The sequence below is a fragment of the Rhinoderma darwinii genome, chromosome 2 (assembly GCF_050947455.1).
Source record: "Rhinoderma darwinii isolate aRhiDar2 chromosome 2, aRhiDar2.hap1, whole genome shotgun sequence".
Classification (NCBI taxonomy): Eukaryota; Metazoa; Chordata; class Amphibia; order Anura; family Rhinodermatidae; genus Rhinoderma; species Rhinoderma darwinii.
Window position 1 is genome coordinate 451,659,659 of NC_134688.1, and position 16,259 is coordinate 451,675,917.

The 16,259-nt window shown below is 41.2% G+C and overlaps 1 protein-coding gene across 1 annotated transcript in view; it reads left to right on the plus strand.

The window, feature by feature from the left end:
• The window catches only part of JAM2 (junctional adhesion molecule 2), a 97,080-nt gene that overhangs the window by 53,906 nt on the left and 26,915 nt on the right, over positions 1-16,259 (plus strand). The window contains exons 2-5 of the mRNA XM_075854513.1: positions 2,523-2,588; positions 7,459-7,575; positions 9,075-9,224; positions 15,689-15,879. Coding sequence (XP_075710628.1) covers positions 2,523-2,588; positions 7,459-7,575; positions 9,075-9,224; positions 15,689-15,879 — 524 coding nt within the window. The remainder of the gene's footprint in view (positions 1-2,522; positions 2,589-7,458; positions 7,576-9,074; positions 9,225-15,688; positions 15,880-16,259) is intronic.

The window sequence follows — 16,259 nt, forward strand, 5'->3', positions numbered from 1 at the left end:
AACCCTCTCAACCTACTTGGAGCAACCCTGAGGGATGAAGCAAGGGGGTCTCCACATGCCTCATTTATGCCACTTATTTCAATTGATAAGCAAAAATCCCTTGAAAAAATGGTTCAGTGGGCAAAATGGCAACATTAAAATAGGCAAAGATCACTATACATGTCATGCAAGCTCAAGAAGTCTTTCATACTGTCTGTTCCAATTTAGTCTATTACACAGATACTGGGGACCGCGACGGCAGGGGGGAGCGGAGGAATGTTTTGATTATTTTCCATAGGGATATCTAGAAATCCACCTTTATTTTTTTGTAGCATTAACATTTGCAAGAGGTGGAATTGGGACAGAGACTAAATAAAAGCTTATCTAGTAATGACACTATAATAATAGTTACAATATATTTACCTATAAATTACATGTAAGGCCCCCTGCACACTGCCGTAGCCGCAATCTCGGTCCGTGATTATGGCCGCGGACAGTCGTCCGCATTTACGGGCCGTGCTCCCATTATAAAGTATGGTGGTGCGGTCCGTAAAATAAAAAAAATAGGACATGTCCTATTTTTTACGGAGGCTTCCTATGGCCCGGACTACTTCCCGTAAATCTATGGGAAAGTGTCCGTCGGCCGTAGAAATGAATGGGTCTATAATTACGGATGAAATCTACTGTGATTTGCATGCCCCTAAGGGAGACTTTTTTTTTCTTTTTTTAAAATATACAAAAAAAAAACATTGTTTGTAATGTTCTCCATACTCCTTTATACTTGGCAGGAGAATGGGTGACAAGGGGAAGGCAGGAAACAAGGTGGGACAGGGAGACCATGGGGTTTGTTTGTTTTATGCATCATGGAATCCGAGCAGTCATTGAGGAACAGGCAATTGTTGTGCCATCGAGGGCTCTCTTGGTTTGGTGGATCTCGTTAACATATGTAGCATGGAGAATCTCCTGAGCATAATGGATCTCCTCAGTGTATGGTGGATCTTATGAACATTCAGTGGATTTTTTGGAAGTTTGGTGGATCTCATTAATATAAGTTGCATGGTGGATCTGATGAGCATGATGGATCTTCTGAACATTTGGTGAATTTTATGAGCACATTGTGGTGGATCTCTTAAGCGTAAGATGAAACTCATGAACATACGGTAGATATTATGAAAGTTTTGGTGGATCTGATACGCTTATGGTGAATCTCAGATATTGAACATGAATTAAGCGGAGTTATACAACCTTCTTCAAAACTCATTGCCCATTAACTGTCTTCAGGTTCAATATTAATATCATATAATGCCACCTAGTAACACCCCACAATGATACCTTGTTAGTATAAATACCCGCAGGCATGTTGCCAGCCTAGTTAGATGTCTGTAGAACAGTGAAAACAGGAGCACTTGAACACTATTCACATGGTTCTTTATTCTTAGGGTTTGTTCACACGACTTATATTCAGCCGTTTTTTCAGGGCCGTAAACGCCCCCGAAAAACGTCTGAAAATACATAGGCTGAACACCTCCAAACATCCGCCCATTGAAATTTCAATGGGAAAAATGGCTTTCCGTTCCCACGGGGCGCTTTTTACGTGTCCGTTTTTAAAAATGGCGCGTAAAAAAAGCCCCGTAAAATAAAAGTGCATGTCACTTCTTGATCCGTTTTTCATTGTCTCAAAAAAAAATGCTCCAAAAACGGATGTACAATACGCATCAAAAAAACGTTTGATACTTAAAAAACGGCAGAAAATCAGAGGCTGTTTCCCTTGAAAACAGCTCCGTATTTTACAGCGGTTTTTTGTTTGCTGTGTGAACATACCCTTAAGCTGCTGTCACGGCCGTAATGTAACTGCATTTTAGGGTCCGTATTACGGCCGCAACACCCAGACGTCCCGAAACTCAACTGAACCAAACTTAGATCATCAAAGAATCCTATGGAGATCTAAGTTCAATTAAGTTGAACCACGGAAGATCGGGAGGGTGCGGCCGTAAAATGTGTTCACATTACTGCCATCTAAAAATGGCCTTACAGTGTTAAGTCTGAAGAAGGTTCATGTTGTGGGGCTGTTACTTGCTCCCAGTTTAGGCAGCTGACATGTTTACTATTGTGGGGGGAAGGAATTTTACTATTTGTGCATTTCAGTGTCAACCAGCCAAAATAGCCCCATGTGTTGACAGCTTTACTGGAGTTATGTTCTGACGAGAGATTCTGTTATAGGAGCCATGGCGTTAACAGATTGAATCACTAATATGGCCATCTAGTGGATCATGGCGTAGATAGTCCCTGTGGCCTTGATTCTCCTAAAACCGTTACATCTTGGTCACAGTTGCATTAATAGGAAAAATAATCCAGACATAAAGGATGTGGTGTAGTCTAGATGTTGCGTTATATTCTAATTTAGCAGACCCAGAATCCCTGTAGATAACCCCCATGGCATGAACCCACCATCAATGGATTTAGGCAGCGATTCCTTGCAGACAATTGTTGACTTGTACTGTGTATTGAATGACTCATCCGTTATTATCTGATATTTTTTACAGTTTTGGACGTGTCCGCCGTGATCGTGGAGTCTGAGAACTACGATGTGAAAGAACTTGAATTTGGAGGTACAAATGATTCGGAACTATCGGGCATATTTATATTTACATTGATCAATGCTTATGGCTCAATATCACACAATGTCATTTCTGCTAAAGATTTACTGTTTAAAACATGTAAAAATGTATAGTAAAGAGTTTGGTTAAACTAAGTGACATCCCATTTGTGACCTGTAATGGAAGCCATATTGAATGTTACACAGGTTTTCCAAAAATAGCTGTCAGAATATGCTGAGGGTTGTAGTTTCACCGTAGCTGAAGATCCACTAGTTGCAGAAAACTTATATAAATCATTCTGCATATATTGTACTATTTTACAATTAACTAAACTTTCAGAAAACGTCTGACATGTCATTGTGACATCAGAAGTTTTTAATCGGTGGGGGTCCGAGCACTGGGACCCCCACCGATCGCTAAAACGAAGCAGCAGAAGCGCTCGAGTGAGAACTGTACTGCTTCGTTTCTGAACAGGATACAACCAAGGGACCATTTGTTTGACTAACATGGGAAGACCATAACAGCAACGCTCAGGCAAGGAGACGAAGGGCAGAGCCCTTTTTAAAGAACAGGATGTAAGGGGATTGGAACTTTGCCCAGGTGCGCGCACTGGCCTTTCAAGGCTGGGAGCGCGCGCGCGCACCCTACAGGAAACAGAGGGGTGCTGCAGCCGCGTGTACCGACATTCTAGGGAGGGAGACGCCGGCATGAAGAAAGTGTCCTGTGGTCGCGGCTGTCAGTAAGTTGGACGTGCCGGCAGTCAGCGACCTCGGGCACAACACCCAACCAAGGGGAAAGACATTGTGGGCCGCATGTGGCTCCTGAGCCAAGTATTGTGCATATGTGCTATAAAGGGATTATCTACTACTGTATATGTTTTTAGTTGAAAACAACATTTACTTTACTGTATTCAGGAAAATATATTAAGCTACATAAATCAGTCATTCGGTAATCAATATTTCCGATCAATCTTATTTCCTAAGTGCTTCCCAGTTATTGCTATAGTGCGGACAAGGAATATCCCTTCTGGATCAGAAAATCAAAGGGTATTACGCCCTAAAATAAAAATAAAAAGTAATTGAGTTGCCCGTTTCTGTCAAGCTCAAGACTCCTTCTGTATCACTACATAATTGGGAAGACCTACCAAAAAGCTGGGTAACAACCCTATAGAATCTGTATTGGTGGCCTTATTACTTGTTGCCCAGTTTTCCCAGAAACAGATATAACTAAGATATGGCAAAATAGAACGTAAAATAACTCATCACCTGGATCTCACACAACTGTTTGATTATTTTTTTTTACACATATTTATATTTAACATCTAAAAGGGGGAAACTTACGTAATGGAAGAAGCGGGACCCCCTAACTCCTGTTGGCAATCAAAAGCGACTGGTGGCAGATGGTGACATATAGAATCAGATTAAGTAGAAAGGTGTCTTCACTCACCAGCCGTTGCCACCAGCCGTTCTGATTTGCCAAAGGGGGTCAGGAGACCCCATTCTACCGATAGTTGAATATGCCAAAAAATGTCTGCACTAGGAATAACCCTTTGTTGACCAAGTTGTCCAATCCATTTTGATCTCATAAAAATTAAGTGAAATCAAACAGTTCCAGAAATGCAAATATTAACTTGTACAGGCTTTGAGAAACTACAATTTGTGACCAGCATTGACTTGTAGTGTAGCAAAAAAGGACTTCAAAGGAGGTGGAGTGCACCCTCATGTGGGCGTGCCTGGGATGTTTTGCCGGTGTTCTTGGGTGGATCGGAAGGGTTTAAAGGGTATTCACATCTTTTTTAATGGAATTATTTATTTTTTTAAGCATTTTCTGTTAGAAATCACTTTTTTTTATTGACTTTTTTTATTTGTATTATTTTTTACTTTTTACGATGCAGCTTCAGTGTATCCTGTGTACTTAGAAGCTGTATCGTTCTGTCAACCGATTGCTTCAGTTTAGATGAGCTGACCGCTCGGCTGGGAGAAGGGTCCTGCATGACTCTGACACACAGGATCAACTTATATCGGTCGATATTACATTTTTACATAAAAGCCAATTAGAAAAGTAATTTAAAACACAAACACATTGATTTGATATCTATAAAAAAAATCCATTAAATGTTATACATAGCTTTTAAAATGTCTCTCAAATGGCAAGACAAATGTTGTGCTTGAGACTCCCGTGCAATTGTGGAATTATTCTGAATTGCCATTACTTTATAATACCGCTGTACTTATGTGCTGTACTTTTATGTGGCATTTTGTGGGCACTTTGAGCAGTCGGAAAGACGCGTCCGGTTTGCTTACCTATGCAATAACAACAGCAAGAATGCTCGGTCACTGTAATGGACTCCAGACTTATTAATTCATATTTAAACTTCAGGAAACCTTCAGCCTATTTTAGTTGTCTCCTTGCTGTACAATTCCCCTATGTCAGCAGTGAAATAACAGCAAGGTCAGGCTGCCTTCTGCAGAAACATCACCTTACACATTTCTGCTGGGTTACCATGGGTAGACTGTTCTATATTTCTGGAGCCTGGTCACATACCTATAGGAAGAGGTCTGGAGTCTTTTTTTTTTTTTTTATCTGTATTGCATTATTATCATATTTAAGTATTTGTTAATAAAACCTCAATCAGAGCAGTGTATAAGAATATAGTCATTTTATTGTGTTTGATTAAATGTCTCCGCAATGTGACAAATTCATAAAAATTTCCTACACTTGATATCACTTAAAAGGGCTTTCCCCTCACAGTAAGGGATGTCATATTGTTAGGATATGTAATAATTTACTAACTGTTTGAGGTCCAATGTGCAGGGAAAAACTGAAGGGGCCGGAGCACTAAACCAACGTTGCAGCCTTCTTAATCTCAAGATCAGTAAGAGTCCCTGCAGTTGGAGCCCCACCGAACAGGATAGGTAATGATGTCATACCCTAGCGAGGCATGTCGAGGAAAGCCTAAGTGATCACTACACCGTGTTCCAAATTATTATGCACATTGGATTTAAGTGTCATAAACATTTAATTATTAGTTTTTCAATGAAACTCATGGATGGTATTGTGTCTTAGGGCTCTTTGGATCATTGTAATCAATCTCAGACACCTGTGATAATTAGTTTGCCAGGTGTGCCCAATCAAAGGAAAACTACTTAAGAAGGACGTTCCACATTATTAAGCAGGCCACAGGTTTCAAGCAATATGGGAAAGAAAATGGATCTCTTTGCTGCCGAAAAGCGTGAAATAGTGCAATACCTTGAACAAGGTATGAAAACATTGAATATTTCAAGAAAACGTAAGCGTGATCATCGTACTGTGAAAAGATTTGTGGCTGATTCAGAGCACAGACGGGTTCGTTCAGATAAAGGCGTAATGAGGAAGGTTTCTGCCAGACAAATTAATAGGATTAGGAGAGCAGCTCCTCCAGAGGTTTGCAAGTGTGCATAAAGCTATTATTCGCCCACCCGTAAACAATGCTCACAAGCAGAAACGGTTGCAGTGGGCTCTGAAATACATGAAGACTAATTTTCAAACCGTGTCGTATACTAATGAGTGCCGTGCAACCCTGGATGCTCCAGATGGATGGAGTAGTGGATGGTTGGTGAATGGCCACCATGTCCCAACAAGGCTGCCACATCAGCAAGGAGGTGGCGGAGTCATGTTTTGGGCTGGAATCATGGGGAGAGAGCTGGTAGGCCCCTAAAGGGGCCCTGACGGTGTGAAAATGACCTCTGCAAAGTAAGTAGAGTTTATGACTGACCACTTTCTTCCATGGTACAAAAAGAAGAACCGTGCCTTCCGTAGGAAAATTATCTTCATGCATGACAATGCACCATCTCATGCTGCAAAGAACACCTCTGTGTCATTGGCTGCTATGGGCATAAAAGGAGAGAAACTCATGGTGTGGCCCCCATGTTCCCCTGACCTCAACCCTATTGAGAGCCTTTGGAGCATCCTCAAGCAAAATATCTATGAGGGTGGGAGGCAGTTCACATCAAAACAGAAGCTCTGGGAGGCTATTCTGACATCCTGCAAAGATATTCAAGCAGAAACTGTCCAAATACTCACAAATTCAATGGATGCAAGAATTGTGAAGGTGATATCAAAGAAGGGGTCCTATGTTAACATGTAACTTGGCCTGTTAATTATTTTTTTTTATTGAAAGAGCTTTTGATTTCTGTAAATATGACCTCCTGATGCTGCAAATTCAACAAATGACCATTTTAGTTCTCTTTACAACCTTTAAAATGTTTTGATCTTTGTTGTGCATAATAATGTGAAACAGTGCATTTTGAGTTTTTTACTTCTAAAAATAAATCTGTTATTAGGAGATTTGTTCAATAAAATTTGCATTATACTTCAACGGTTGATGGCTTGAAGATTATACTGACTGTCATTTGCATCGACTATTTAGGAAAATCATGGAAAAAATAAAATTTTCATAATAATTTGGAATGCGATGTAGTCTTAGCTGGGGGAAAATGTTCATCCAGGCAAAAGCTGAAATTCAGGCTCTTTTCTGGTGTGAAGGTGCTCACCCCACCCCTAAATTTATACTTGTCTGGTCTGTGCCCTCGGAGAGTATTTTCCTGTACCTGAGAGAGTTAGCAGGCTACAGGAGGGACCTGCAAAAAGACCCCCATGGATCTCTGGATCAGCTACAACCAGGTAAGTATGCATTTTGAAATGGGGTAGGCACTTCTGGGCAAAGCTGAAAATTCATGGTCATTTTATGTTTTAATTGCTGCCATATAAATAAGACACGTGTCAGGGCCCCTTCATTCTAGTAACATGCTAAAACTGGAAGGTTACCCTGTTCTATTTTTTAGGTCAATTGAGGAAATGATGTGTTGTCTTTTCTAATTGTTGTCTTGTTTATTCCTTGTAGAGACAATCCTCACCTGCAAATACCGACTAGAAAGAGAACAGGTCGTCAGATTAGAATGGAAGAAAGTCGATCTTAATGGGGACGTCTCCTTTGTCTTCTATAATAACTCATTGGCAGGTAAAGCAGTGTCATCTTATACAAACTTCTTAATGAGAATGTGTGACAACAAACTATCGCAAAAGAACTTCAGGACAGGTAGTGAAAACTGGGGACAGAGTCTAAGGGATTTAGCATCTTCACCTTAAAAAGCCCCAAATGGGGGTATGGACTTTAGCACAGGGAATCCCCAGTTCACGTCTTCAGATTAGCAACTACTGACCACTTGCAGATGGTACACAGAAGCGAGGTATTGAATTGTAGGGTGCAAGAATCGACATTCAACTCATGGTCAGGGCAGGGGATTACCAATTAATACAGTTACACATATACGGGTCAGAACAGGTGGCGATCAGAAAACAAAGTTGATAAACACACCTTCACAGTAAACCGAAACCTTATTGCTCAGGCAATGTGAAGGTGGCAAATGCAGATATGTATATCTGCATCCTCAGGCCGGGCGTTGTCCGAAAACCCGGACCGCAAAAAGCTAGGACAAGTCATTATACGGTCCGGGTTTGTGGTCCGGGCTCATTGAAATCAATGTGTGCACGGTCCGTGATTTGCGGGCGGCCCGCGGATGATACTCCGCGGCTGTCCATGCCGCAATCATGGGCTGTGCTCACTGCTACGGTCGTGTGCATGAGGCCTTAGAAGTAGTAGAAAAAAAGCAGGTGCCGTCGCACCATGGTGGCGGGGAGCAGAGGGGAACACCGGCCGTGGCAATCTCCTTACACAGACTGCTTTTTCTTGATATGGAAGTCTTTCTGCTCATAACACAGAAGTGCTATATGCATCACCGGTACTGGTGCTAAACCTATCTAAATAAAGCCTAATTCCTCCCGAAAAACTCCCCTTCACCAATCCAACAGAGCCCTCACTCAGTACATATTATCACCATTTTTATAAACTCATCTGCTTTCCATCCCCTAGTTTAACCACATGTGAACTTAGCCCAGGACTGCGGGTCATCATCTATAACCGCTTCTTTCTTCATGGGTGGAGCCTCCGTAGTCCCTGAAGACAGGAAGTGATGTCATTTGATTGATAGATGCAGAAGGGAGGACATTTATTTGGTCCAGAAGGGGGCATAACGAAGACAAATGACTACAATCATGTTACATGGTGTGCTGTGTCTGATATACAAGTCATGTGGTGTTTTTCTCATTGAATTGAGGCTTTATAATACTGTGCAAAGGTTTAAGGAGGCTTTAACTCATGGCACAAAAAAAAAAAGCTAAGTACAGCTAACAAAATGACTGAGAAAATGAACTCATTTTACCACTGACTGTTCATCGGTATATGTATAATCGGGTAATCTCTTCTGGGGTGCCAAAGACTAAGAACTTTTCTTTCTAGTGCCATGGTATATCACATGATCACCATTGGCACTGTCCTATTATAGAGATCTTTATCTGGACTTCAGTGTTGGGAATTTTAAAAAAGAACCAAAAAAATCAGACCTGCTTAATCATCTCATACATACTTACACATTCTTTGTATTTATCCTGTGCCAACAGCTTATTTACAGAAGCGAGTGGAGATGATGGGCCCCAGTATTCGGTTCAAGAATCTCAGCAGAGGAGATTCAGGACAATATCGCTGTGAAGTCAGTGCACCTCTAGACAGAAAGAACTTCCAAGAAATCATCATTAACTTAGCTGTATTAGGTGAGTGAAATACGTAATGTATAAGTGACCTTAAAGATGTTCTCTACCTAAATGGATTTTTACAACAAAAAACTGTAAGAAAAAGTAGCTTCGGGTCAGTCAAGCCTCCCTGCCCCCTAAGCTTAGTGGCAATTTTGCCTCAAGTTTAGTAGTCTGAGTCAGACTGGTTGCTAGGGAGACATACTGCCTGACAACTGCATGTAAAAGTTATTAGCTGTAAGGCAGTGTACCCTAAGCAGCCATATTTTGATGTATGCAATTCTTGGGACCTTGCCTAAACAGGAACACAAACTTCAGCTTACTTGCTACGACCCTAGTCATGCCTCCTTACTCTATGGTGTCCTCGCCTTGCCGTATGGCTGTCCTCTCAATTGAGAACATTCTCGTGATTAGTCGGGCTTCCAGAGACATGGCATCACTACTAGTATCTACACATTTTAATGACATGTCTACGACATAAGACAAAAATGTTTGATCAGACAACCCTTTGGCGGTCCTCTGGGGATTTTAAGGGTTTACATATGTTTCATGTCAATGAAATCCCAGACGAAAGATCTCAGGGATTGTATTAAGTGTATGTCTATGTCCATACAATGTATGATTCTGGAGACCAAACTAAACTTCCCAAGGGTGTAACTATAATTTCCTACAACATCTAACATATCATTGGTTGGCGTCCAGGCGGGTGATGAGACCTCCACTGATTGCTGTAATGAAGAAGACATCTCCTGAGTTTATTCATAAGTGGTGAAGATGGGCCATAAACAGTCTATTGTAAGATTACAGTGTATGGCCTGTCCTCACCCCTCCTGAGTGACGTCGAGAGCCAATTGGAGACCCCATTAAAACAGCAACACAGATTGCACCAAAGACGTGTTTTTTGCCATGGCTTTTAAAGGTGCATTAACCTGAGCTTGTGAACTCCGTCTTATGATACAGTCCTGAGCTGCCAGTCTGCTGTAAAGCTCCAGCTGGTGGGTGTTGTGCCAGCAGTAACCTCCGCATTGTCTGCCCAATATTCCAAGGAGCAGAGGGACGGGGCCCTAGTAACTCACAACACAGCTTCCAAAATCACTCCTGCCAAGGTTTGTGTAACAGAAAGAGGCCAGGGTTTTACCACTATTTATAGTCCTGCCTAACTATGCCCATTGCATCATAAATAATACTAGGTAGAAAATTATTAATAAATGAAAAAACTTTAAATCATCATCATGAAAAAAAACAACCGCTTTAGATTTCACTACTTAAAAATGAACTTCCACCTAATGTACCTGATATAAAGTAAATCCGGATCTCAACCCCATAAAAATTCTGTGGTGGGATCTTACAGGGTAACTAAACGTTCAACAAACTTCTGATATGTCATAGTGACATGTCAGAAGTTTTGATTGGTGGGGGTCTGAGCACTGAGACCTCCACCAATCGCTGAAACGAAGCGGTAGAAGCACTCGTGTGAGCGCGGAGCCGCTTAGTTTATGATCGGCTTATTCGGGAAATCGATGTAGCAGTGTACGGGCTTAATAGAAAGTGTATGAGCCCGTACTCCGCTACATCGGCTTTCCAGAAAAAGCCGAACAGAAATGAAGCGGCTCAGCACTAACACACGTGTGCTCCTGCTGCTTAGTTTCAGCGACTGGTCTGGTGGAGGTCTCAGTGCTTGGACCCCCACCAATCAAAACTTCTGACATGTCACAATGACATATCAGAAGTTTGTTGAACGTTTAGTTACCATTTAAAGGGGTTATCCAGTATTTGAGAATATGACTGCTTTCTTACAAAAACAGTGCCACACCTGTCCACAGGTGGTATTGCAGCTCAAAGGCATTCTCTTCAATGGAGCTGAGCTGCAATACCAGACAAAACCCATGGACAAGTGTAGCGCTGTTTCAGGAAGACGACAGCCATGTTTTTCTAATCTTGTACCACTACTTTAAAAGTGCTGAATGTCCTCAGATAACACTGACATGAAGCACCGCTGTAAGGAATATCACGGCCAACATTTCTTCAACAGCTGCAGAAGATGACTTCATGTTACTGCTGCTTAAACTAGTTCTATCTGTAACTGCATCATGGGGTGCACTTACTTCTAATGCCTAATTATACAGTGATGTGCCTTGTGCACCTGCTATAACAGGTAGATTTTCCATTGCAGACTTTAGGTATTGGATTCAGCTCCCGTGGGAGGTGTAATGGCAGCCATATTGATTGTCATAGCTTTTCAAGAAATATGGCCCCTTACCACCCACAACACAGGGTTTTGATTTGTATTTTTTCTTTATCTTAGCACATTATTTTAAAACTTTTTTTTAACTATTATTTTGTTTTTGTAACTTTTTTCCACCCCAAATCACTCAAATTAAAAAATAATATACACTTTCTATCAATATTTCTAGCACCTCGCTATCCTCTCTAATGCGATGACTAGGCCAAATTAGCTCTGTGTCCATAGTGATGTCATGTCACGCCCGCATCGTCGAATGGTCGCAGGACGCTACATCCCTATGCACATAGCAGTTGATTCAGAGTGTGAAATCTTTAAAGGTGCCTACAGAAAACTTGGCCTGTAGCAGAAGTAAAAGCACCCGATATTTCAAAATGGTCCTTTCTCAAATAGAGGGAGGAATTCCTTTTTTTAAACATAGCGCAAGTTTATTTATTTCCAAGCAACACGTTTCAGAGTGTTTTTCAGATCAAATTACAAACTCATCTCTGCTACATCTGTGTATTATTTGTGTATTGCGTGTTGTAAACTCCGCAGAGGGTTTCATTGGAAGGACCGGAGTACGAAGTGTTCCACCGTTAAAAGCGCGTTTCTCGTATATTTTATTTGGCCGAGTACAATTGTGCTGCTCCGGCTTTAACATGTCTGGCTGAAATGTTTTAAAGCTTTTTTTTTACTTTGAACATGTGAAAACGAATCTGGTTTTATTTGTCAGGTTGCCAATTTTCCCTTTTGTGTCTTATCCAGGAAAAACTATAGTTTTTTTCTTCTTTTTTTGTTAATCTCCCTTTTAACATTCTGGACAAGTAAATATAATCATTCCTGCAAATGGCCTCTTACAGTTGTCTCCAGTCTGTGTGTCTCTCCAGCTGTGGTGGAATTACAACTTCCATCATCTTCTGTCAGAGCATGCTAGGAGCTGTGATATTACAGAAGTTCAGGAGACACCGGTTTCGGATCACTGGTCTATGATGATGATGATGTTGTTTCTGACATAATCTGACATCATCCGCTTTATATAGAATATATACATTAATGGGAGCCATGTGATTGTCTTGGTCAGGGAAGGGATGTAATCTGTAAAACTATTGGTTATTGAAGTAATTTATGAGTTATACTTTGTATGTTCAGAGCTGCATTAAAGGGTTATTCCAGCCTCCAGCATTTTTTATGCTAGATCGGTGGGGGTCCGACCGCTGGGAAACCCACGGATCGCCAGGTTCCCCTGTTCCCCCCCCCAGTTCCAAGATGGCGGCAAGGAGGAGTTTGAATGGAGCGGGACCGCACATGCCCGTCCTCCACTCCATTCGAACTCCTCCAAGCCGACGCCTTACGGCTGAGGAGATCGAAGTGCCGGTTCTGGCAAACGTTCGGGATCCCAGCCACCGGACTCCCACCGATCAAGCAGTTTTAACCTTTCCAGTGGATAGGTGAAAAATGCTGGTGGCTGGAATACCCTTACAACAATTCTGCTGGCTTCATAGCTAAAATATCCTAGCATTCCTTGCTGGTTCAGTGTCTGCACAGAGCTTGCTCTGGTGATTTTATCTTCTGCAAAGTGTATTCTTTACACCAACCATGATTACTGACGAGTTTCACGACATAAAATGAGCTCAGATAACCTGTTGGATCTCTCTATGGATAAATGTGATGACTGAATTGCGAATGCAGCTCTGGAGTATAAAATAGCTATTACTCAGGATCATTACGAGATAAGTAATGTATTTATGTAGATTATTTCTATATCTGTACAGTCACATGCTGTCCAAAGGTGAACATTTAAGGAGCATTTACACCAAGACCGATTCATAGTAACTACCTGACAATGCTCAATTAAGCCAACAATCTGCTTCTTGTACAGTGATCCTTCCAAAAAAACATTTAGCTAAAGAGCACTTCATTACATAATGGAAATGCTGGCAGTTAATGCAGAAAGGAAATCACCTATCTTCCTTCCTTGGAAGGGTAAATACAAGATGAATTGGACAATACAGCCTAAAATTTATGGGTTATGCAAACCGGAGAAAATTTCAAGTGCACCCTTTCACTGCCCCCAACAGATGCAGCCTTATTGTTGGATATGACCGCATTTATGAGGGTTCACAAAACCGAGCTGATTCTAATCTATGAAGATTACCACGTGTATATATCTGAGAAATTCGGAGACTCCTTTTAGGGGAAGAGTTGAGTTAATCAGAAACTCTAAATTTGAAGCTAATTTAAAGAAAATCTCATACAGGTCTGATTGATAACTTTCCTACGGAGTTTCCCTTAAAAAGTTATCACATTTCAAACAATTCCATAAAATGTATAATATTATTATTTAAATAACCCTGTTAGACAGTGACGTACGTAGACGAGAGGGGTCCTTATAGCAAAGATCAAATTAGGCCCCCTTTAATTGTACTGGGTTTTGCCATCCAGAGCAGAAGAGCCTGGTGTTTATTTCCCCTCCACGCCTTTCCATGACCCTTGGGGCAATTACTCCACCTCTTTGTTTGCTAACAATGCGGTTACTCATCTTGCACAGGTTTACACCACCCAATAGCAAAGGAGACGCGACCAACTAAGATTTGGCTCCATCTCTCCAAGGACCCCATAGCAGCCACATGGTCTGCGTCTATGGTGTGTTCACCCTCGCCCATAGAGCTGCCCTAAGCAGAATACACTGCAGTTGCCGTCTGTTATAACGTGTATGTGGATTTCAATACATATTAGGGGATTGCTAGTTATGCCATCCTGTAACCAGGGGTTTAACTATAGGGGATGCAAAGGAAGCAGTTGCCCCTGGACCCAGAAGCCTGAGTGGACCCAAAAGTTCCTTCTGCCCATATGAGAAGACCATTAGTATAAATGAAGCCTCATAATGTGGGGTCCTGTTCCATATTTTGCACTGGGGCCCGGGAGCTTTACTCTGTTTCATATTTTTGTGTGGCCTCTAACCCCTAATGTAATAACATACGGCTCTGCGATTTTTGCTGTACCCAGGGTGCCATATTTGTACTTTTATCTATTGTTTTCCTACTGACATTTTACAGACATGAAACGCAGTGTAACTTGACTTTGATTTTGTCTACATCCAGTCTAAAATAAATATTTATGCTGCCAGCTACATGTTCATGAGCTGGAGAGGAAACCATCCTCTAAAAATAAAAGTGGTGGGGGGGAGGTATTTTGTTGAAAATCTAAACATACCAAGCTGACGAATTATCCGCCATTTTTCATTGGGGTCCTGCAGAGACATCACAGACCCGACGTTCATTTATCTTCTAGGTCTTTTTATAAATGTTATTCTCAGATGAATACTTTATTTTTAATTTCTTTTTCGGAGCAGCATCCTGAGCTCAGAAATAACTGTCACAACAACCTGTATTATATTCCTCTATTATTCTGACTTTGTGCTATATTCTTCTTAGCTCTAAGTTTTAATCTAACCGTAGCCCCTGCTGGTTCAGTATCTGTACAGAGTAATATCTGATTTGTGTACAGTAGTTTCTACACAAGGCACTGTACATTAGTCTAACGTAAAAACATTGGATTTCCATTTGTACTACGATGTTTAGCAGGAGGTGAGTATTTTACCTACAGACTCTTTCACATATATTACACTAGGCTTCACCCCCCCCCCCCACTCTTTTCTGTTTTGTTTAAGGAAAAAACTATCTCCCTTAATAAAGTGCAAAATAGTTATAGGAGCTCAGCTAAGCTGTTAGGGGTGTGTCTGTCAGCATAATGTTGACAGATTCTAGGTAGCAACCAACAGAATTCTGAATGCATTATTAAAAATGAACATGATTTTACTTAAAATCAGTATGTGATAAGTAAAGCAGTTGCTTAAATAGTCATATTCAAAAGTGCTATAATGGAAAGTGGTCAGAGGCTGTCCGTTGCCAGCGAAACAAGGCAAATATGGGCAACGCTTGAGATAGTGGATTCACTACTTGATTTTTTTCTGATTTCTTTGTGATCAGTAGTCAATAGAGACCTTGGTCTCTCAAGGCTGAAGGAGGACGCTAGGCCCAAGAATCACATGACTATGGTGGTATTCACATTTTTTTCTTGCAGTATTTGTCATCATAACAATAATTTGTGCTTCATCCTCAATACTATGTGTTTTCTATCTTGTATTATTGACCTGATAAAAGGTTTCTGTTTTAGTCGTTTTCTAACCTCTAAATAGAAATAAAAGAGCAGTTATCACCAATATTATTATAATTAACGTCCCTATTTCCTTTATAAACAGTGGCTCCTAGCGTCCCAATGTGCGACATTCCTAGCACAGCCATGAGCGGAAGTGTGGTGGAGCTCACGTGTCGAGAGAAGGAAGGAAATCCGGCATCGGAGTACAAGTGGTTTAAGAATGGCCTCGCCTTAGAACTAAGTGTCAAAGCAACCAATGCAACATATAAAGTGGATAAAGCTACGGGCACTCTGGTAAGTACTCCTGAAGGCAGCCTTTTTCCTGAATTAAAGGGACTCTGTCACCAGACTGTAAAATGCTCTAATAAGCTAATAATACTGACCTAGTGGGTGTATATTTGTGCACTAAACAGTCCCCCAGAGTGTTCACCAGAGACCTAGGAAATAACTTGCCACTTATCTCTCTCCATTTTATGAGCTCTCTCAGCCATTAAGGACTGAGAGGGTCAGGTGACAAACATTTTAGCAGCCGTAACTGCTAAGGTTCGGGAAGAGCCTCATTTCTAAAGTCAGGTGGGTGTGGGTCTTTTATAATTACATCTCTGTATGTGAATGCACATGTTTGCTTTAAATAGGCCCATAATGTACTAATCAAATGTTGTATAGGGGGTGCA